Source organism: Rattus norvegicus, chromosome 7, assembly GCF_036323735.1.
Source record: "Rattus norvegicus strain BN/NHsdMcwi chromosome 7, GRCr8, whole genome shotgun sequence".
In the NCBI taxonomy this organism is placed as follows: Eukaryota; Metazoa; Chordata; class Mammalia; order Rodentia; family Muridae; genus Rattus; species Rattus norvegicus.
In genome coordinates, this window is record NC_086025.1 from 44092421 (window position 1) to 44115259 (window position 22839).

At 35.8% G+C, this 22839-nt stretch overlaps 1 protein-coding gene across 50 annotated transcripts in view; it reads left to right on the top strand.

Annotated features, from left to right (window-relative positions):
• Ppfia2 (PTPRF interacting protein alpha 2) overlaps nt 1-22839 on the top strand; it is a 474298-nt gene that overhangs the window by 440163 nt on the left and 11296 nt on the right. For 33 of the 50 annotated variants that reach the window (XM_063263774.1, XM_063263778.1, XM_063263775.1 and 30 more), the window contains 7 exons: nt 1217-1298; nt 4197-4397; nt 9871-9933; nt 10958-10987; nt 12748-12941; nt 15935-16032; nt 21953-22128. In XM_063263774.1, the coding sequence (XP_063119844.1) occupies nt 1217-1298; nt 4197-4397; nt 9871-9933; nt 10958-10987; nt 12748-12941; nt 15935-16032; nt 21953-22128 (844 nt within the window). The remainder of the gene's footprint in view (nt 1-1216; nt 1299-4196; nt 4398-9870; nt 9934-10957; nt 10988-12747; nt 12942-15934; nt 16033-21952; nt 22129-22839) is intronic. The other 17 variants (NM_001108745.1, XM_039079448.2, XM_063263782.1 and 14 more) reach the window with 2 other exon arrangements.

Below are 22839 nucleotides of genomic sequence, written 5' to 3' on the forward strand. Positions count from 1 at the left end.
ACCCAATATGTATTTGGAGGTACAGAGAATATACACCTCACTATATTCCAAGATGGATATAATAGTTTGAGATTACATACAAATAGATTCCAGTATTTCAGTTGTAAATTATCTTAAGCTGATTTTCAACATGGATGTCAATCCTATCCTTAGAGGGCAATGAATTTATGTATATGTAAAGGTTGTAGTTATTAGAAAGAAGCATTTACTTTCACTAATGTATTAGCCTTTCATTTGTAAAGAATGGGTATTATGAATTAAAATCTCTGGTAAATTATACACTTCATATTGCTTCCTAGTGAAGGGAATCAATTTATATTGGCATAGTCCTCAAGTGTGGCCTGGGTTTTCAGCTGTCCTTTGAGAAATCAAGAGATCAGAAAGTGGGTAAGCGAATAACTGCAGAAGCAAGTATAGAAGCTTGGGGGCTCTCCAACCTTTCACCACAATTCACTCATTTAGAAGACTTAAACTGTAGACCATGTATGGCAAGGGTTGTTTTACAATCATTTATTTTTGCCTTATCTGCTATGTACCCCAAGTCCAGAGCTCCTCACTTTCTTTTTGACTTGGCATCACCTTCACTTCTATTCACTTTTCTCTTACTATATATTATTTTAAAAAATGTGTAGTATTTAAATATGGATCAGCAAATGTTGAGGTGGAGGTCTTCATGTAGGCAAAGAGTCCAATTCATTAGCTTCTGTTCATAACTTCAAAATGATTGAGAGAAGGAACTAACTTCTAACACAGAATGCTGTCTCTGAAGTCATGTTTAAAGTAAACACCATTCAAACTGATTAAAACTATCATGGATGGTGTGTCTCAACATACAAGCCTTGCCTCCACCACTAAGAGAGTAAGTAATGGAGAAGGACAGATCCAAGTGTCAAATCTTAGAATGCATGATTACATATGAATATGTGACCTGTACTCTTACTAAAATGAAATTATATTGGCTGATAATACTCTTTAGCTCAGTTTATTAACAGTGTTCAACTCTTTGTGAATCGATGATGGATAAATTTACTTTTAAATACTAATGTTTCACTCAGTGAAATCATAAGGGAATTTCTATATGATTCAAAGCAAGAAGGAATTAAGACATTCTGCATCCCCCTCATGAAACACTTGCAAGGGGGGCTTACTGTGGTTTAAAAACAACTGCAGGCATCTTTTACATATTTCCTAACTATTGATCTTTGCTGTACCCCAGGCATGAACTTCTTGAAGAAGCTCGTAGAAAAGGATTACCCTTTGCCCAGTGGGACGGACCTACTGTGGTTGCGTGGCTGGAGGTAAGCAAAACCTAAGTCAATCAATGGTAATCTGGTTGCTTAGAGACAGGTAAAGACTTGTTTCTGAAACCACAACTTCAGTATCTTACAATTTCCCACAAAGGAAACACATGTGTATCTCTCAAACATGTCAGCATTGAGATGGGACTGATTTTGTGTGTGTTAGAGCAAAAAAAGGTATGCAATGGTTTAAAGAGAAGTGTACCCACATTCTGTTCTCGCTATGGGTACTAGCATAAGAGAAGCAATAATTATTGACATATATGTTGGAAGTTTTGAAGAAGTATCAGCACCTCTCATCAGTAAGAAATAAAAACACTTCTTTTCACACTGACTAAATCTGACAAACTGTCTAGTATGCTCTTATAGTGTAATTTATATTTTTTAAGTGGCTGTATAAGTTGGCACTTCTGCCAGCAATGGAAAAGTGTCCCCCTTGCTCCACATCCTCACCAGCTTGCACTGACTTTGCACAACACACATCTTAATGTTGTTCTTTTTTTCCTCTTTTATTGGATATTTATTTCTAAAATGGCTATATATTGGCTAAGTTTGGACATCTATGAATAGGCAGAAGACTATGTATCACCCTTTGTCTAAATCACTTGAGCACTCAGGTTACTTTATGATTAATAAATAGATTAATTAAGTAGTTACATTCAGTTTGATATCACATTTCGTGTTTCCTCTATAATACAATGTTATAGATAATATATCAGTATTTGGCCAGGGTGGAGGGCAGCATTCTGACAGGGAGGAAAAGGCATATTGTAACCCAGGTTGGCTCTGTGTAGCACACCAGTACTATGGCTTGACATTTGGATTCAGTTCTCCAGTTATAGCCCCTAGTATACCTGATGTCAAAGGAAACCATTGAGGTTTGTCCTGCCTTCAACAAATAGCACACATTGAAACAATCTGGAGTTATAAAATAACTTATTGCTATTATTATGTTAAATTCAGAGCTAAGTAAATAGCCAGTGAAAGAAAACTAAAGCTAACTTTGCTTTAAGTTCTCTTAGAAAAGTAGATATAAAAATATGCTTTTTAGGTTTTCTTTTTCCTTGGACCGACTGAAATAAATGCTTGTTTTACTTCTGTTATATTCATTAAAAGAAATGAATTATTACTGAAGTTACTACCAGACAGTTTAAGAAATCACACCTCAACAAAGGTATTTCTTGTGCAGATGCTATTCCAATAAAATGAGCTACATTTTGACAGAGAGTTGGTTGCTATTTTAGTGAGGGATGAGCAAATCCTTCAGAAAAAATAAAACAGATTTACTGACACCGAGGTGCTAAGAAATGACAGCCAGTGGAGAGAGAGCTAATTAAACCTGTCCTGGGTGCAGAAATTGCCCAGACGCATTTCCTAATGTGATTCAAATCACATAGGGAATAAGCAAGGAGAACAGGCATACAGAACACTTGGGTGCTTACCCTTGTCCTTGTGTGCACAGTCTATAAAGAATGTCGACTGGGAGGGAGTCTACTGCTTTCCACATAAATTATCTGATTCCAAACTCCATAATGCTTCATCATAGACGACACTTGTAAAAACGAGTAGGCAGTCTTGTGAAATATTAACCAGAGTGGAAATTCAAGCATTTTAGAAGAAGGCTAGAAAATCATTAGGGAACAGGGAAGGCATATGATACCAAATTATCTTGAAGAATTTGAGTTTACGGAGCAAGAAAGATGGTTGATCATCTGTCACCTCTAGTGTCCTTGTCAATATAAGGCTAATCCCAATGTGCCCCCCTTCTGGAACAGCATGGATTATACAATTCCTATATTACATCTTATATCCTCTGATTTTAGCCACAATTCATGCCACAGTGATTCAGGTTTGGGATTCTGTTCATTGTCTCTTTCCCATTATAGACTAATTATTTTGTAAGGTACACCAAAAGAAAGAATGTCTGTATTAGTTATCTATTCTGGCATAATAAACTATCCTCAGACGTAGATATTATTTCACTATTTTTATGGGTCAGATGTAAGTATTTGAGTAGAAAATTTGGTTTGGCCAAAGTTTATGCTTTGGTCAAAATCACAAGGCTAGAAATAGTGGACCCTGTCTTAATCCACGACAGACAAACTGTCTGTGCACTCAAAATCAAAAAAAAAAGAATTAAAATGTAACCATTAACAACCATTCAAGTCACGTACCAGGTGAAATTTATAGATAACTGTTCGTTTCATTATTTGTAGGAAAAATTTGATGCCCATTCAATTTAGCACTAAAACCATAATGTTTCCATTTCAAATGAATTCCTACTGAACTGTTGTTTGAAACATATATTCATTGTCTTTATGTTTCTATCTCTCTAATCAAAAATAATAAAATTTAGCTCATGGAGTTTTAGACAGCAAATAAATTTACATATCCAAGATAACCTTGAATACCTGAAGGATTCAAAAAACACTAGAAAATGTATTAGTTTTCCGGTTGGTGTGAAAAAATAAGCATCAAAAACAACTAAAGGAAGGAAGGGCTTATTTCTGCCCAGCTTTTGATGGTGCAAGTAGCTTATGGAATTGAAGGCAGGCGACTAGAAGGGACATGGTATAAAGAAAGGTAGGACTGTGAGTCAGGTGGTCCAATGCACCATCAGTGAAGAAGCAGAAAAAGACAATACTGATGTTCAACTTGCCTTCTGGTTTTTATTCATTCTCGAATTTCCACCAGTGGGTTTCTACCCACATTCAGCATTGTTTTTCTTGCTCAATTTTCCCTTTCTGGAAATTTCATCACTGACATGCCCAGAGGTGTGTTTCACAGGTGATTCTGACACCCAATTAAGTTGTAACGGAGACTCAACCATCACAAATAAACACTACGGTTATTTTAAACCCTGTCTTCTTCTTCTTTTTTTTTTTTTCAATACGACAGCTCTGGCTGGGAATGCCTGCTTGGTATGTGGCAGCATGCAGAGCCAACGTGAAAAGTGGTGCCATCATGTCGGCTTTATCAGACACTGAAATCCAAAGGGAGATTGGAATCAGCAACCCTCTGCACCGCTTAAAGCTCAGACTAGCCATCCAGGAGATGGTTTCCCTCACAAGCCCTTCAGCTCCTCCGACATCGCGAACTGTGAGTCAATGTGCGCCCCCTCCTTCCCCTGATGCTGACCACTCATCAGCCTAAACCCAAAAAGCATTTCAGTGTCAGGGTGAATTATTATGAAGAGATGCGACTAGCTCCTCATTAACCTCGCTGCTACTTTTAATCTGTTTTCAATTGAGGAGTTCTGATTCGTATCAGACTTGAAAGCTGCAACCAAGACAGATTTTGGTGCGAGCATGTAGATGATTGCTCAGTTTTCCTCCCTAGCCAAAAGACCCCAAAGCTTGCTGTTTCTTCGAATCTTCTTCTTTTATAACCCAGCATCTTCTTGGGCTTATCCCAGAGCAACACAGGTTTCTGAAGATGCATTGCTGGTAGGAAATTTTAAAACAATCGTATATACTTTGTTTTATGAATACAAATTGGATTCCTCTTCCTGAAGATGTGCCTCCCACTTATAAAACCCTCTTATAATTATATCCATAACATAGCCTTGAAAAAGGATATTACTAAAAAACAGGCAACCATAACGATGATAAATACAGTCTTCCAGGAATAATCTCAAATGATGTTTTATTCCACTAGTGAGTAACTTTTTGCCAATAAATGTATAATCTCTAGTGTGAACTAGATTTCACCAGCCCATATCTTAAACAATATAAGAACATGCGGGAGAGTAAAATAAAATCAGTGGAGAAAAGTGGTATTACTTTATTGCAGCTTTCAGACACAGAACTGACTTCAATGCCTTTTTAAGATGGCCTTATGTAATCCCAAAGAATCTGATGCAAGTTTACATCATCATATGATAATATTTACACCACCTTTCCCGCATCCCTATGATACTAGATTCTAAAGCCAGAAAGTCATGCTAAGACTTCAAAGAGCTGTACACTTCTTGTGTAAATACTTCACAATAAAATAAGTTACTTCAGAACAGTGTAAGAGATAGACACATGATTTCTACTTATGGTATTATTTTGAATAGATAAGAATGTACTCTGCTAATTCATTCCAGATAAAAATGATTTAGAATACACTTCTAGTAATATCAGAGGTCATTAAAAGTTATTATTGTAAGTCCAATTCAGATCTGAAGACTTTCCTGAGTATTTATATTTGAGAAAAAGAAGCATTGCAACTGGTTTAGAGAGTGGTCATTTCCCACAGTATGTAAATACAATAAAGAAACATTTTATAAATTTAAATCCTGCAAAAATTAGAACCTTCAAACTTCCAACTTCCAGTTTTAAAAATGAGATAAACTATTCCATTTCCTTCAGTTGCAAAAGCAAATCCCTTTCTTACTGGAAAACATTTTTGTTTGTTTTGTTTCCAGTGGTTATCCCCCTCTGGGTCTGCCCTCTGACAGCTCCCACTCCCATTCCTCCTACCCCGTTTCCAAGAGAGTGTCCCCACGTTAATTCATTTAATAATCCCTTATATATAAAATGTGTCCATGTACATATATTGTTGCATAAAATGTGTTTACGTTCGTAGCAATAATTATAAATTAGGAACTTTCCTAACACCTTAATCATCAAATGGTGTTGCCGTTCCTCCCGCCTTAGCCACTGATTATATTCTTGCTTATATTGAAACCTTTTCAATTTCTAGTAAACTTAATGGCTTAGTAGGTTTTTCAAGCAGTTGTCTGAGCTTTTTAGAATGTTTTCATGTTCGAACTGAATTGAAGCGGTGGCTGCCTTCGTGCTACTGCATTAAAGTCTTCCATCAAACTGCTTGGGTGCACCAGGTAGTGCACTGATGCAAAATGCACAATGCAAGTAAAGCTGTGCCTCTTTCAAATGTAATCTGCTACATTTACTTCTGCCCTCATGTTCCATCTCCAGACAACCATTTACCCAGTTATAGTTCAAGTGTCACTGGCTTCACAAAACAAACCTTCCCTATATAATTCTATTCAAAACTATAATGGGGGCAGAGGAGGAAGTAATCCATATCGTTGAGTCATGGGTTTGTTTGAATGAAAAGTGGATAAGACGGAAGAATGGTGAAAGATGGTTCCTAGGGTAGACCGGGTCTTGCACACATATGTGCATGTACCACCATGGTCATCTGCATCCCCACACACATACACAACTTTAAGAGAGTTCCAGAAGATTCCCATTGTAAATTTTAGGTTACTTTACTTGGTAATTCCCTTGCAGAGGGAACAGTACTTCAAAATGATCTAGATATTAACAAATTTTACTTTGAGCAAGATATATTGTAGAAATATTCTGATGTCTAGCTAGTTGAGTCATTTTGACAGCCAGAGAACTAATTATGTCTCCTGATTAACTTTCATGAGTTATTCTTTAAGTTAATGTAGTGTTTATTTTTCTGTCATAGCTCTTTCCAGGGTGATTTAATTAAGTAGTGACCAGAATTCTTAACATCCTTTAGAAAATGTCCTCCCATGTCTCAATAATACTCTGTAAATATTCTGCCCCATCTTCATTTAAAGAGGAAAGCAAGACAAGGGAAACATAGTTTAAGGAGGTACTCAGAATTAGGTGTCAAATTTGTATTTTCATAACTTTGAAAATTAGTACTTCCTTAAGTTTAGCCTTATAAGATAAAGAAGTAAAGAGTAAAGAAAGTGGATTTGTTGACTAATTTAGTTGCTGGATGTGGGCTTGATTATTAAATAAGCCTTTAAATCATAGCTATTCTGGAATAGCAGTACATGTATTTAATCTCAGCTCTTAGCAGAGTTTGAGGTCAGCCTAGAATACCTAATGAGTTCCAGGCCAATAAAAGAATACAGAATAAGGGGTTGGGGATTTAGCTCAGTGGTAGAGCGCTTGCCTAGGAAGCGCAAGGCCCTGGGTTCGGTCCCCAGCTCCGAAAAAAAAAAAAAGAAAAAAAAAGAATACAGAATAAGATACTGTAAACAAACAACAAACAAAAAAATTAAAACCAAACAACAAAAACCCCAAACGTCAACTTCCATTTACCTGAAAGGTCTGTATAGAAGATAAACTTTGGGTTACTTCACAATATGATAAGGCAAGAAATGTTCTTCAAGCTCAAGTATCGTGGGCTGAAAAAAATGGTTCAATGTGTAGGTGTGCTTACTGGATAGCAGTGAGTTCATGGATTATGATGCAAGCAATCAGACAGCAAGCCAGGCATCTTGTACATGTTTGTAAACTCCTCCAGTAGAGGGGACAGAGAGCAAAGAACCACTGGAACTTACTGGCTCCCATTACTGCCAAGATGGCTCAAGTCTCATGTTCAGGAAAAGAGCATGCCCACCCCAACAGGAAAGAACAGGAAGGGACAAAGAAAGATTTCCAGCACTTTCTTCTGAACTTCGCAGATGCAGACAGGGGCTCTCACCTTCAGACACTGAAAGCACATGCATATACCACACCCACTGATAGTCTTATCTCTTACACATGCCCAAAAATTAAAAATCAATAAAAGCTCATTTTAAGAAGAAACCTTCCCATGAAATACAACTTCTGAACATGCTCCTCCTGGAAGTATGGCCATCACACGTTCACAAATTGTCCTGGAATTATGCTCATTTTGTAAGTACAGAGAAAAATACATCTCTAGTTTCTAGAATCGTATCAATCCCAGAATGCTTTGCATGCTGACCAGTGCAGAATTTCAGAAAACCTTCTGCTCCATTAAGACATAAAACTGATGAAGGTCCTTGTGGAAAAGTGAGATCGTCACTATGTGGAATCAGAATCAATAGAGAAGCTGCACCTTTCAGCATGAATGAGACTTCCCTTGACATGAGTAGCTCTTATATTCTAAATGTGTTCATAAGTGGGTAATTTTAGTTTATAGGAAAAATTGGCTTGGTATAATTCTGAAGCTGTTAAGTAGGGTAATTTTGTGCATTTATATGACATCTAGCCTCCATAAATTTTCTGATTTATTAGAATTATGAATTTCCACTATATAAATCTTTGTTATAGAAATATGTTTGCACATGTCATTATATAGAATATAGACATATGAATAATATGTATGATTCACTGATATATAATTTTGTGAGATTTCTCTTACATAAAATAATGCGTATTATTTTACTTTCTAAATCATTATTTAAAATTATATCAAAATTGTCTTTATATACATAGAGAAATTTAAACATTGTATTAGGTAAATTCTAGAAAGTTCCAGAAGTAACATGATATTTGGGCATTGCCTTTGCTGCTTCTTTGAAAACAAGGAACTAGAAAGTTTCATGACTTGGAGAACTTTGCATCTAGCGAATGCTAGAAAAATTATTGTGAAGTTTGAAGTGATGCAGTTTCCAACAAAAGGAACCTTAAATAATATCATGATTCCTGTGTTAATAAATAGATTTTAGATTCAAATTACTGATTATATGGTATCTAGAGAGCTAATATCAAAAGATTATTTTGCTAGAAAAGAAAGGAGAGGTTTCGTAAAAGAATAGTTCATTGTAGAAAAATATTGCAATCTATTCTGCTTCCTGTGGTAGTATGTCTGGACAAAGCTCTTACATTGCATGCACAAGAAAAACATAGTATAACGGCATCTTTGTTACCTTCCTACTCCTGAAAAAAGCAAGTTAGAGAAGGAAGAATTTACTTTGTCTTACAATTTCCGAGAGACACAGTCCATCATGGTGGGGAAGACACAACAGCAGGCAGGGTAAACGTGGTGGTAGGAACCAAAAGCAAAGCAGCTGTGTCTGCAGTCAGGAAGCACATGTACACAGATATCTATAAAGCCTCAAGTCCTGGCCACAGTGACTCAGTTATCCACTGAGGCCCTACTTCCTAAAGGCTCTACAACCTTCCTTACTATCATCACCATTTAGAAACTGAGTTTGCAAACACTTGAGCCCATGGAAGACACTTCACATTCAAACCACAGTAGATGGTACTGAGATACAGCTGAAGACTAAGGAAATGAATGCTTTGGGATTTGGGTATTGGTGAGACTGAGAAATGCCTTTTACTAAATGAAGAGTGTCTGGGAATAATGTTTTAATTCTTTTTTTCTCCAAGAAGGCAAGGAAGGATACACTTACTGAATTTAAAAACAAAACAAAACAAAACACTCGGTAAGGCTGATGTTGTTTTTCAAGCAGTCTGTGAGGTTTATAGCTTCTCTGTGACAGTCCATTTACCACTCCCAAGGATGTTAATGAATAAAAATATGTGAATGAAATTCTCTTGATAAACATCTGGTATACTGGGTCATCATGTTAGAAGACAAAGTTGCTCATTTTACAAAATTGAACTTGATGGTCACATTTACCATGGCAATTTTAGATTCAGAGTTGAAGAATTATTACAAAATTTATATCATAGCATATCTCTATACAATTAGTCCATTGAATAAAAATAAAGGGGGCTTTCAGCTGGCCGCTCACGGTGCATGTGTAGATCAGAATCAATGTGCTGTGTGGAATGCTGTTAACTGACAAAGGTGTCTCTTTCTCTCTATCCTGGTGCTTCCCCTCCATGGATGACATTGTTTCCTTTGGGCTCCTCATTAGCCTTCAGGCAATGTCTGGGTGACCCATGAAGAAATGGAAAACCTCGCAGCTCCAGCAAAAACGGTTAGTCTTCAAAGCTACCTTGAACCTGAACTAAGTAATTGAGAGAGAGAGAGAGAGAGAGAGAGAGAGAGAGAGAGAGAGAGAGAGAGAGATTTCTTCACTATAAACCAAAAATTGGGATGTGTTTATATAAACATAAGGATAACTGATGCTTTGTTTATATATTAATTTTAGTATGATTGTTTGACAATTTAAAAAGAAACAGTGCCAGATTGCTATTGCTCTATATCCTAAAAGTCCATGTGCTGTAATATGTAAACAGTAATAATAATTCAGTAAGTTTTAGGCATACTGGAAGTGCTGGTGGTCTGTACCTCTTAGAACTGGGAACGGACAAAGGAATACGGTTACTAACCAGTGGTGGAAAAGCTTACATTGATCCTCACTTTGAATGTGATTATGTAGATCCTTGAGCTATAACATCCCACGTGTAGCCTTCTATAGAAAAAACATTAAAGTGCTATCTTCATGTGGTTTTGTAAACACAGGTTTAAATTACTTTGAGGACTCTAGTCACCAGCTTTAAAAATGTCATGTTTTGCAGTCATCCTTAATAAGAGGGATCAAAGTTGGGCATGGCAGGTATTTTACCTCTCCCAACATTACATCCCAAGTTGCGTTTTTAGCACATACTTTCTTCTGTTTTCCTGTTTGGCTGTTGTTGGTGGGTTTATCCATAAACTTTGACAGAAAATAGTGATTTTCTCCACTTCATTAATTTCTAATCTGTAGCCTTCCTACATTATACATTGAAACACATAATAATAAGTTTGTACTAAATTAGAAAATGCATGTAAATTTATAAATTTTTATAAAACTCATAACCTCCCATATGTTTTATGTACATTTAGAGTTAATTAAAACTCTATTGTGTGCTATTTATCTGAGAAATTGAATGGGTGCAATATGCATGTCTGCGTATGTCAAGATAATTAACATACTATATTAAAATTATGCTTCTAGTAGAGTTTGAAATTAATTTATGTTTACCTGCTTTATTAATCACTTCCTGCTGCTAACCCAGAAAGAATCTGAGGAAGGAAGCTGGGCCCAGGTAGGAAACTCATATGCTTTAAGGCATAGTTGACTATTCAGATATGAAGTAGGAAACAATTCTAGGTCATGATATTTGAAATCATCAATTATATTAGTAATGAGACTGATTATATGTGAATCAATAAATAGTATACCTAATATTATAGGTGCATCTTTATGTACCAAATGTTATAACTAAGAATGTTATAATTTCATAATCTGTGTATATAACAGGATAATTTTCTTTCTTCTTTTGAAGATAGATCTATAACTTCAATTTCTCTATAATGTATGTAACTGCAATATGTAGTCATTCAAGTTGTACCTCTGTGGAAGTTTTACAAAGACTTTTTTGGTACCCCATATGCTTTAAGGTATCCTGGGGTAGTATTTGGATGTGGGTGTGAGAGTGACAGGTGTTAGCATAGCAAGTGTTAGATGGAATCAATCTCAGTTAGTAAACTGATCACACAAGAGACAGAAATCTTAGTAAATAACCCTGTGTGTGCAAAGAATAGTATACAGTTTTTCAGCATTTCTATATGTTGGGTAACTGGGAAAATAAATTGAGAAAATGAATGAAATCTGGCTCCTTTATAAGAATGTTCATTTAAACATGCTACAGCATAGGTGTGTAGTCAATTTCAAAATTAACACAAATTTCATAACTTAGAAAACCATTCAGATTTTTCTATATTTACATATTACAGTTAGAACTGTGGATTCATAGCACAGTTAATAACTAAGTAGGCATCTCTCTCAAATTTATATCCTGTAAATAATAATATATATCTTTTAAATTGGCATCCTTAAAAATGAATTTTTATTTTATAAAAATTAGGTTTCATAATGATGATTGGGATGACCTTTATTTTACCTGTTTTTGAACACTATGTGGTGAGATCAGTTCTTACATTACAAAACAGAATTAGCTTATCTGTCTTAGTTTTTATATCATGCCTGCCCTACACACATAGTCTAAAGTTCTGGTTAAGGATTCTTGTAGGGACCTAATGGAATGCTGGATATACACTCTTCTTTAAAGCATAATGTGGTCTTAAGTGTCAGCATGCTGTCGTTCACACTCAGTGTATTTTCTTTGTTTGTTAACAGAGGTTTCTGCTTTACATCAAACTTTGCTCTGACCCAGGATCAATGGCAATAGGACCATTGATAAGAGGGAAATGGCACAGTACTTTAAAAATAAAAGAAATGTAAGAATTCTACCAGTACAGATAAGGAATATTTAGGCTCAAAACCTATATCATACATCTAGCTATATTTTTTTCTATTAATAAGACACATGGGCTGGAGAGATGGCTCAGTGGTGAAGAACAGTGACTGCTCTTCCAAGGTCCTCAGTTCACTTCCCAGCAACCAAATAGTGACTCAAACCATCTGTAATGGGATCCCATGCCATCTTCTGGTGTGTCTGAAGATATCAACAGTGCGTGTGTGTGCGCACGCATACCTACACACAGACACACACACACACACACACACACAAATTTAAACAAAATAAGACACATATTTAGACAAAACTTATTTTAAAATATACAATGATGTTAATTATTTTATAGGTGAATGTTTTCAGAAAGTATGCAGTTTGTTTTCTGCTAAAATCAATAAAATACATGTAGTTTAAATATTTTTTCTTCTTTGTTGCTACATAGAATAATATCATAGTCACAATATTTCAGTTATAGCAATTGCTAATATCGTCCATTTACCATCTCGTTTTATTGGTTCAGAAACTTGACTGCTATAAAACAATTCCAGTGTCCGGTTTTTCTACAGACCCTGGCTTATGGAGATATGAACCATGAGTGGATCGGGAACGAATGGCTTCCCAGCCTCGGATTACCGCAATACCGAAGTTACTTTATGGAATGCTTGGTTGATGCAAGAATGTTAGATCACCTCACAAAAAAGGATCTTCGTGTCCATTTAAAAATGGTGGATAGTTTCCATCGGTAGGTTTTCCTCAATAATAAAATGAATAATAAAAATAATAATAAAATGAAAAATAGTAAATATATATAAACAATATGCAGCTCTCTCTCCCTCTCCCCCCCTCTCTCTCTTTCACACACACACACACACACACACACACACACACACACACACACACACACACAAATGGAACAGAAGAAAGAAAATGTTTACTGTTTACAAGATATGAGAAATCTACTTGCAACAAGTGTTCAGGCATAACGCTGAATGGTTTTCTAATGGAGAGCTATGTTTATGATATATTCCTGAACTGTTTTCAAAAGTCAATATAAGAGTTTGTCTTTTGGATACTAGCTTCTTGAGTTTTTAGTATATTTTGGATTTTAACCCTCTATCAGATGAGGGGTTTGAAGATTTTTGTTCCCCAACTGTAGGTTGCCATTTTGTCCTATTAACTATGTCCTTTGGCCTACAGGAGCTTTTCAGTTTCATGAGGTCCCATTATCAATTCTTGATCATAGAGCCATTGGAGTTCTGTTTAGGAAATACTACCCCTTCCCTGCTTCCTCTGCCCCATGCCAATGAGTTCTAGGCTCTTTCCCACTTGCTCTTCTATTAGACTCAGTATATCTGGTTTTATGTTGAGGTTCTTGATCCACATGGACTCGAGCTTTGTGCAAGGTGCCAAATATGGATCTATTTTTATTTTTCTACATACCAACTGCCAGTTAGACAAGTACCATTAATTGAAGATGCTTTTTATTTTCAATTATATATTTTTGGTTTCTTTGTCAAAGATTAAGTGTCTATAGTTCGTGACTTTATTTTTGGGTCTTCAATTCTATTCCATTGATCAGAAAAGTTAGTCTTATAGTATATAACTTTATTTTTTCCTGATTAAAATTTTATTTTACATAAGAAAGTTATATATGGGGTAGAGAGATGGCTCAATGATTAAGAGCACTTGTTGATCTTGCAGAAGACCCAGGCTCAATTCCCGACACCATATTGTGGGTTCTTACCATTAGTAAGTGCACTTCCAGGTGATCTGATGCTCTTGTCTTATCTTCATGGGTATCAGGCATGTACATGGTGCACACATATGCATGCAAAGAGAATTCTCACACAGAAAAGGAAACAAAAATTAATCTGAGAATGAAAGAAAAACTTTTTATGAAGAATAACTGAATATCCATAGTTACAGCATATAAAGCTATGTGGTTATAAACCATGTAATGTAAAGACATACTAGAAGAAAATAGAAGAAATTCTTTAAAGCATATATAGAAATGCTTCTGATTTTTACATAATTGTTAATATTTTGATTATTAGGGCATTACTTTTTAAAAAACTACTATTGAGTGTTTTATTTAAAAGCTGTAAATGTGTGGGAAGGGAAAATCTTTTTTATTTATGTGCTATCAGGTGTCAAACAGCTATCACGAATTCTAAACTGTCTGTTAAATGCTATGCTATAGCCTGGTAGTGTTTACTTTAGGTGATGGAGGCTAAGATCAAGATATAGGCAGGCCTTTAGAAGAATTTTGTGTGTCTACATGCATGACCCCTCCTCTGTAAGCACACATTCTTACTGTCTGTGATTTTCCAACATTTTTCTTCTTAGAAGAATAGATCAGGGTATACTTGGTAACCACATTCATGTTATTTTACTCTTAAGGGTCCCCTCTCCAAACACAGTCGTATTCTGGGATATGGCAGTAAAAGCTTCAATATATGCATTTAGGGAGACATATATTCATGTTCCTTTTTCTAGGATTTCAGATGTTTGTGTCATAGTTTTGTCAGTAGAATGTATAAAATAGAAATACATCTGGTATATATACCGAGAGTTGATAATTTCATATATATATATATATACACATATATATATATTCTACTTTTTTGTGTTTGAATATAAATCTATTGCTAAACAGTTGAACAATCAATGATAGTCTATGATCTTTACTTTTAATCCTGGAAGCCCTTTTACTTTCCTGTCATATTCTTCTATGGCATTATTTCTAATAGTACTGAATGTATCATTACTAACTCTAATTTTATTATTTATTTTCTCTGGGCATCTGTGAGGTTTTCTTTTCATAATTAATGTTGTGAGCCCTCAATGCTTTCCTGTCTCCTAGGATCACCATTTCTCTGTGTCCTACACGCTGTACAGTTATTACTCACCAAATAGAACAAAAGTAACAAGTAGGCCTCATCTCACCACCCCTTCCTCCTCTGGAAAATTTCCCCAGTTGCATCTCACACATGGATTGCAAGTATGCTATAGTATTTGCCCCTTAATTTCTAGGTTGAATTTCAACTCTACAAGGTGTACCTCAATATCACTACACCTCTGAAATATCATCCACAGTACTGGAATGCAATATATAATGTCCCTGTCCCCCTAAGAGCCCAACCTTCCTTGTCTCCTAGTCTTCTGTATGTCATGAACTTTTCTCTCCCACAGCACTTTCTCTGCAGAGCCTTAGTACACACTGGCTTGTTCTTTATCACACACTTGTCTGTCTCTAATGTTGTAGCTATTTGTTCCTGTTTGGGACTTTGCCTCACTACTTAATACTTAATCACCTAGAGAGTTGATAATTTCCTATAAATGTATTTCTGTCTCTAAAGAAGGGCATTAAGTTCTTTGTGAAGAAGTGAAATATTAATTTGCTAAAGTGTACTATAGACATGCCAAGTTGAAGAAAACTGCAATACTGTTTGGATAACGGTCTATAGTCATGTACATGTATAGATATGGATGTGTATGGAATGATGGATAATTATTGTCAAAACTATGAATACCATATTCTTCAAATAATTTATTTTGTAAACATTTTATTCTTGAGGTAATTATGTTTAATCCTTCCCAATGGAAAGATGCAATTGTGAATGAAATTGATACACATGTCCAACTAGAAGTAATGTAGAGTTGACCATATTTAATCACAATATTCTTCACCTATTTATCCAATTTAATGTTCTCTTTTCTCCTTTATGAAAATAGAACAAGTTTACAGTATGGGATTATGTGCTTGAAAAGATTGAATTATGATAGGAAAGAGCTAGAGAGAAGACGAGAAGCAAGTCAACATGAAATAAAAGGTAACGTGCTCTCCTTTAGGAACAAATGCCTCTACTGCGGAGATGTGCAATGTCTGTACTTAAACATAAGGTGAGATGTTTGATGACATCATCAGAATGGATTTCATATTTTGTTCCAGGTGTTGTTGCTATTTTGTCCCCAATTATAACAGAGAAAAGAATATTACCACATCATAGGGTCAATCATTTTGAGGATATACTTTTGACTTTCTGGAATTAGATTTATCTTTCAAACCTATTAATTATGTATTCTGCATCAGCTGCATATGTAGCAGAGAATGGCCTTGTTGAGCACCAATGGGAGGAGAAGCCCTTGGTCCTGCCAAGGCTGGACCCCCCCAGTGTAGGGGAATGTCAGGGTGGGGAGGTGGGAAGGGGTAGGTGGATGGGTGGGGGAGCACCTTCATAGAAGGAGGAGGAGGGATGGGATAGGGAGGTTATGGACAGGGAACAGGGATAACGTTTGAAATGTAAATTAAAAATATCGAATAAAAATGGCTCTCTGTAGACCTTTTGGCTAAACTTTTAGACAAATGCTGTCATTATAATTCAGAAAACATAGTATTTTGTTACTACACACCTTTATCCTGAGTATAGCATTTGAATTTAATTTCAGCATTCAAAAATTTTTCATAAATAGTTATAAAATATATTGCAATACGTTGCAAATATATTGTATAAATTCTATAAATATTTTCCCTCTAAACTTCACCAGCCAACTAATAATTTTAATTCAGAATTAGGTTATGATGCACGGTTAACCGTTGCAATAATTCTGTGTACAAAGACAGTCACTGTTGCAGGTGCATTTGAAAAGTACCGTATTTAATAATTAACCATTCTATCATTCAGTTTTGAGTTACTATAACAAATATCCAAGGTTACCTAACTTTCAAAAGAAAAGGTGAATCCCCCAGTTTAGGAGGCTGAAGATCCACACTGGATAGCACAAACTTTTGTAGGCATCAGGCTTGCCCTCATAAACTCATGGTGGCTGACAATGGGGAAGCAAACAGGGGTTATATACAATTACTTTGCTGATAATATTCTGGATCTGACCAGACTCAATCATTTAAATAGCCCTCTTATGAGAAGTAACAAGAATTATATTACTCCCTTTAAAAGGGAAGTATCCATGGCTAATGACCTCTCATAAGTTTCCTCTTTAGGGTTTCACACTAATTTCACTCTAGCATATTGTATAGTCACCAGTATTCAGCACAGGAAAATTTTGGGACACTGTCATATCAAACTACTTGTTCACCATAATACAGAGGGGAAAACATGATTTAAAAGCTAATATGCTAGATGTTCACTAAAGACCATCAGATATTTCTAATTGTTAAAGGAACACAAGTGTTGTATGTAAGATATAGAATCCACAGGCCTCTTGCTTTAATAAACATTTTTAATCTGTGCACGTTTTTTAAAATAGGAAAAATCCTTATTGTGTCTAAATGCTTTTGAGAAAAAACTGAGGTATCATCTTAGATAGGATTGCTTTGTTATGATAATACACAGTGGCGAAAAAGTGAGTTGAACAGGAAAGCATTTGTTTGGTTTACAAAGTCCATGTGTTCATCATTGCAGGGAATCGATACAGGTCCTTACACAGCATAGGAACCTAGAGGCATGAGGCTTGGTACAGAGGCCATTGAGGGTTTCTGCTTACTGTCTTGCTCCCCATGGTTTGCTCAGCCTGCATCCTTAAATGAGGACCACTGGACCAGGGATGGAAAGACTCACAATGGGCTGAGCCTGCTCCTCCTCCAATCAATAGCTAATGATGAAAACGCCAACAACCTGAACTTCCCTACTCTGAGATGACCTTAGCTTGTATCACCTTGACACTAAATATCCAGCAGAGATATGAAATTATTTATCAGTTATATTCTTATTTCCTCTGATCCATGAATTAACACTTCCAAGCATATCATCATATTGAGTAGGATAGTCTATGCCACATTAACCAGTTAAAGTTGGTACAGCTCTCTTTTTAATCTTAATTTTCTTTGGGGCTTATTTTACATATGAATATGGTGTACATTACAGTCACCTCTCTTGCTATATTAAAAATTAACACTGTTGTATTTCAATTTATGATTACCTGTCTCAGGCTTCCCTTATATTTATTTCTGTGAACTTCAGAAAATTTATCTCTAGCCATTTTGAACATTATATTACTTCTAGAAAGCTGTACTTGAATGCTATGAAGATGAATATTTGAAAATATGTTTGTATATATTGTTCTTCAGTGAGTAGATGAACACACAATCGGTTTCCTCCAACAGTTCACTTAGCTGGCTACCAAGAACAAGAATGTATTTTCTCTTTGTCAACGTCAAGTTCATTGCTTTGTTGTTGGTTTTTTTTTTTTTTTTCTTTATTTTTCTGACCCCAGGAAATCGTAGGTTGTTCCGAGGGTTTTCTTTGACAGCTGAATTAAAATTTGGGAACTAATGGACAGACCCCAGAAAGAAATGTGTTTGACCTAACAAAAGATGTTTTGTTTCATGAGCAGACTTTGTCCATGGGATACCACCTTCTAGTGTGCTTTCTGGAGTATTTTGCCCAGTTAGATTTCATTTTGCCTGCTGACAGCATATGAACTTCTTTACAGCTGGATCAATCTGAAAGAGGAGAATTACTCATTTGGCCCAGTGGCCAATGCTCTATTATTATTTGGCAGTTGCTGCTTAGGCTGGAGCCCTGAGGGAAAAAAACTGCCTTGATTCACTGTGATTACATACAAACAACCACATATGACAAGTGTCCGTGAGTTCAAGAATAGCCTTTGCTTCCAACAATTGATCTGATGGCATTTAGAGAAATAGCTCTCAACTCTGACTAGACTTCTCTCTGTTATTATCGGAAGTGCTAATTAACCTTGACATTAGAAAACAGGTTTTTCTGACTCGAGGAAGGAAGGTGTTACGAAGGTACTTTTAGTTTGTTGCTAAGAGACAGTTGACATTGATCTCCAGCCATTTGTTGTTTAGGTCAAGAGGATTCCTGCTAAGTATAAATGCCAGGGTATAACCTTGCTGTGAAAGATATTTATAATATCATAGCTACTGTGGTGCTTTTCTGAATAAGAAAGCTTATAATTACAGTTTATGTGTCTTAATCTGACACATGGTTATTTCATTTAATTCTTTTTAACTGTATGTATGACATGAATTATGCTTGCTATAAAATTGCAGCAACATGCTGATATGTCTTAAGCTACCAACCACGAGCAAGCAAGCTTATATATGCATCTACATCTTGCGAAGTTGAAAAACTGATTATTTATTGTCATTTTTGAGGAAAGGTTATCTCTTTAGTCTAAAAGAAAAAATATGCAATTAGTTTAAAAAAAAGTTGAACTAGTGGTACAACATGTCCACATCACCCAGTGCAGATAATCAATACTTAGGAATCTGTGAGTACACTAATAGCAAATGCAGAGTCAAAATGCAAGTTAAAATTGAAAATAAATATTAAAAATAATTAGACAAACTATGAATATAATACAAAATGTAGTATAGACACATAACCAAACAATGTGTTAGTAAAATTATTATTATTCCTTCAGGTAATAACATCTAGATTTTACACATTTGATTTTACACAGAATTATTGCAAATAGCAACTGAAATGCTTCAATGATTGTAATGGGGCAAAAGAAATAAAATGATTTAAGATCTTTATATTACATAGAAATTAATATAAGGGCTGAAATATAGCTGACTTTAATAAGTTAAGATTGTATAGTTTATTTTTATGACTTGTAGCAGACTAATATAAACTAGAAGTACTTAGCAAGGAGTAAGAATAAAATGTAAAAAAACATAATTATAAAATTATAAAATGGAAAGAAAATGAAAGCTATGATAAGAATAATGATGGTAGATTTACACTGAGAAATCTGAGTAATAATATAAAATATATATACTAACTAAGATTCTCAAAAAAAATTAAAAGTTAAAGTTGACATGGTATGTATAGAGGATACACCATAATATAAGAGCATTGAGATTCAGAAGCAATGGAGAAACAATACAAGTATTAGAGATAATATAGGCTAATGTCAGAATGAGACCCATGGCTGAGAAAATAAATAGTTCTATTGTATAGGACAATGGTATCATTTTGTATAAAAATAACTAGGGGGTAGGGGACTTCTAATTGTCTCAGAGGCTTCCCACTCAATAAATTCACTTGTTCTAGCTCTTTCTGAATTCTGTCAGGCTGATTCAACTCAGCTGTCTGGCTCATGCTCCTCTCCAAGCTGACTGCTCAAACCAGCTTCCCTCAACTTCTTGCTGTACTATTCTTCTTGGCCTCAAACTAACCCTAGCAGTCTGTTCTAATCTTCTGGCTCCTTCTCATTCTCTTTTTTTGTTCTATCTTCACCTTGTCTAGTCTGTTCTCTCTGCAACCTATCTATAAGACTGTCCTGGTAAAAACTGTCTCTGAATTCCACAAACTGAACTGCCACAAACAACTCTACTCAACTGCACTTCCTCCTGACTGTTCTCGTGAAAGTCGGGCCTCCCTTAGCTCTGATTCATTCTGTCAAATCTTTCTCTGATTCATCACTTTGACTACTCCACGATTAGATATCATTTTCAAACATGGCTGCTTCCTTCCACAAACTTCATTGTTAGGGATAAAAGTATACTAAGGTAGTGTCTGTATTCCAGGCAGACCTTACTGCAATCCAGGGTATGCCTGCATCACAGCAGGATTATGCAGATTCAGGTCTTTGAATGTGATCCCTTGCTGGAGCAACCATGCTATGATGCTAGACTAAAATCCCTCTACGAGTTTTGTTTCTGCATAAGAAAACCCATACTAAGAACAAATAAGTAAGCTATAACAAGTTAGTAAGTTTTTCAAGTTTTAACTGTGTAAATTTACACATACATACATATATATATATTATATATATTTAAGTATAATTTTTCGGAAAGAAAAATATCTACAGATATAGAGCTTTCAGTTTCACACCAGGAAACACTTTGATCTTTGGTCTACAAGTAAAGAAAATCTTTTATTTTTCCTTATTTAATGTTAAGTTATTTTTTCTTTGTATAAAGCATTATGGTCTGTATATGATTTCACAGATTTTACGCATCATTCTGATGATTCGTAAAAGAAACATGATAATATCAATGAATAAAATCTTTTTTCAGGTTTTGCCTCAACCGCACAAGGCATCCACACTCAACTCTGTGGTGTGTGTCAATGTACATGAAACTTTTTTCATTTATACATTATTAGAAAAATAGTGACTTTATAATACCAAAGTGTCAATGTACTTTATTATGCTTGTATTATGTTTAAAATGTAATTTTAGTAGGAGCATGGGATCTTCTAAATATCTGCAATATTGAAGTAGTAGTTAAGTCTTTGAAAGGAAGAAGAGCATTAGATCCATAATACTAACGCTGTGTGTGTGTGTGTGTGTGTGTGTGTGTGTGTGTGTGTGTGTGTGTGTGCGCGCGCGTGTGTGCGTGTGGGGGGGAGGGGGAAGGGAGGGAGGGTCAGAGAAGGAGCAAGAGAACTAGGAGAGGAGGGAAGGGAGGGCAGGGAGAAGTAGAACTATCCCCATCTGGTGGCAAAACACTCAACTGCAGTTAGACCCTGAGGTCCTGATTTAATAGTAGCAAGAAAGACTTTCAGTCAGTGCTCAGTATGGCAGGTATGCTGTAACATACGTGCAGTAACAATAAGCATTCTGAAAATACCAACTTATTGCAGGATTTATTGCAAAAAAAGGTGATGATTAGAACAGTATGTTTCTGTAACAGAGAGGAACTGGCAGCGCTAAGGGGAAGAGAGATTAGCATTAAAGTGAGCCAGATTCTAGCTCTCCTTGCAGGTAGGGTTTTTGTTCGTTACTCGAAGTGACATGTTGTGTCTCTTTTCCTAGATGTTTTAGTGTGGAGCAATGATCGAGTTATTCGCTGGATCCAAGCGATTGGACTTCGGGAATATGCCAATAACATTCTTGAGAGTGGAGTGCATGGCTCACTCATAGCCCTGGATGAGAACTTTGACTACAGCAGCCTAGCTCTACTGCTGCAGATTCCCACGCAGAACACCCAGGCAAGCCTTTGTGTCGCTCTTGACTAGGTCTTGCTTAATAAAAAATGAAACATTTAGTAAACTGTAGGGCTGTTCGCATTCACTCTTGCTTTTTATTAAATTTATCTTATTTAACACTTATAAACACAGTAATATGTAAAATGAGATTATATATATATATATATATATATATATATATATATAACAGAATACTATTTCAGTTCAATTAGACATATATAATGTCTTAGTCAGGATTTCTATTCCTACACAAACATCATGACCAAGAAGCAAGTGGGGGAGGAAAGGGTTTATTCAGCTTACACTTCCACATTGCTGTTCATCACCAAAGGAATTCAGGACTGGAACTCAAGCAGGTCAGGAAGCAGGAACTGATGCAGAAGCCATGGAGGGATGTTACTTACTGGCTTGCTTCTCTGGTTTCCTCAGCTTGCTTTCTTATAGAACTCAGGACTACCAGCCCAGGGAAGGCACCACCCACAATGTGCTGGGACCTCCCACCATGACCACTAGTTGAGAAAATGCCTTACAGTTGGATCTCATGGAGGTGTTTCCTCAAGGGAGGCGCCTTTTTTAGTGATAACTCCAGCTTGTGTCAACTTGACATGCAAAACCGGCCAGTACAATTGACCCCTTGTTAACTTGACACACAAACACTTCGCTATTAAGCCTCAATCCTTACTTTATTATTCACCCCCAAGATCCAAATAGCTT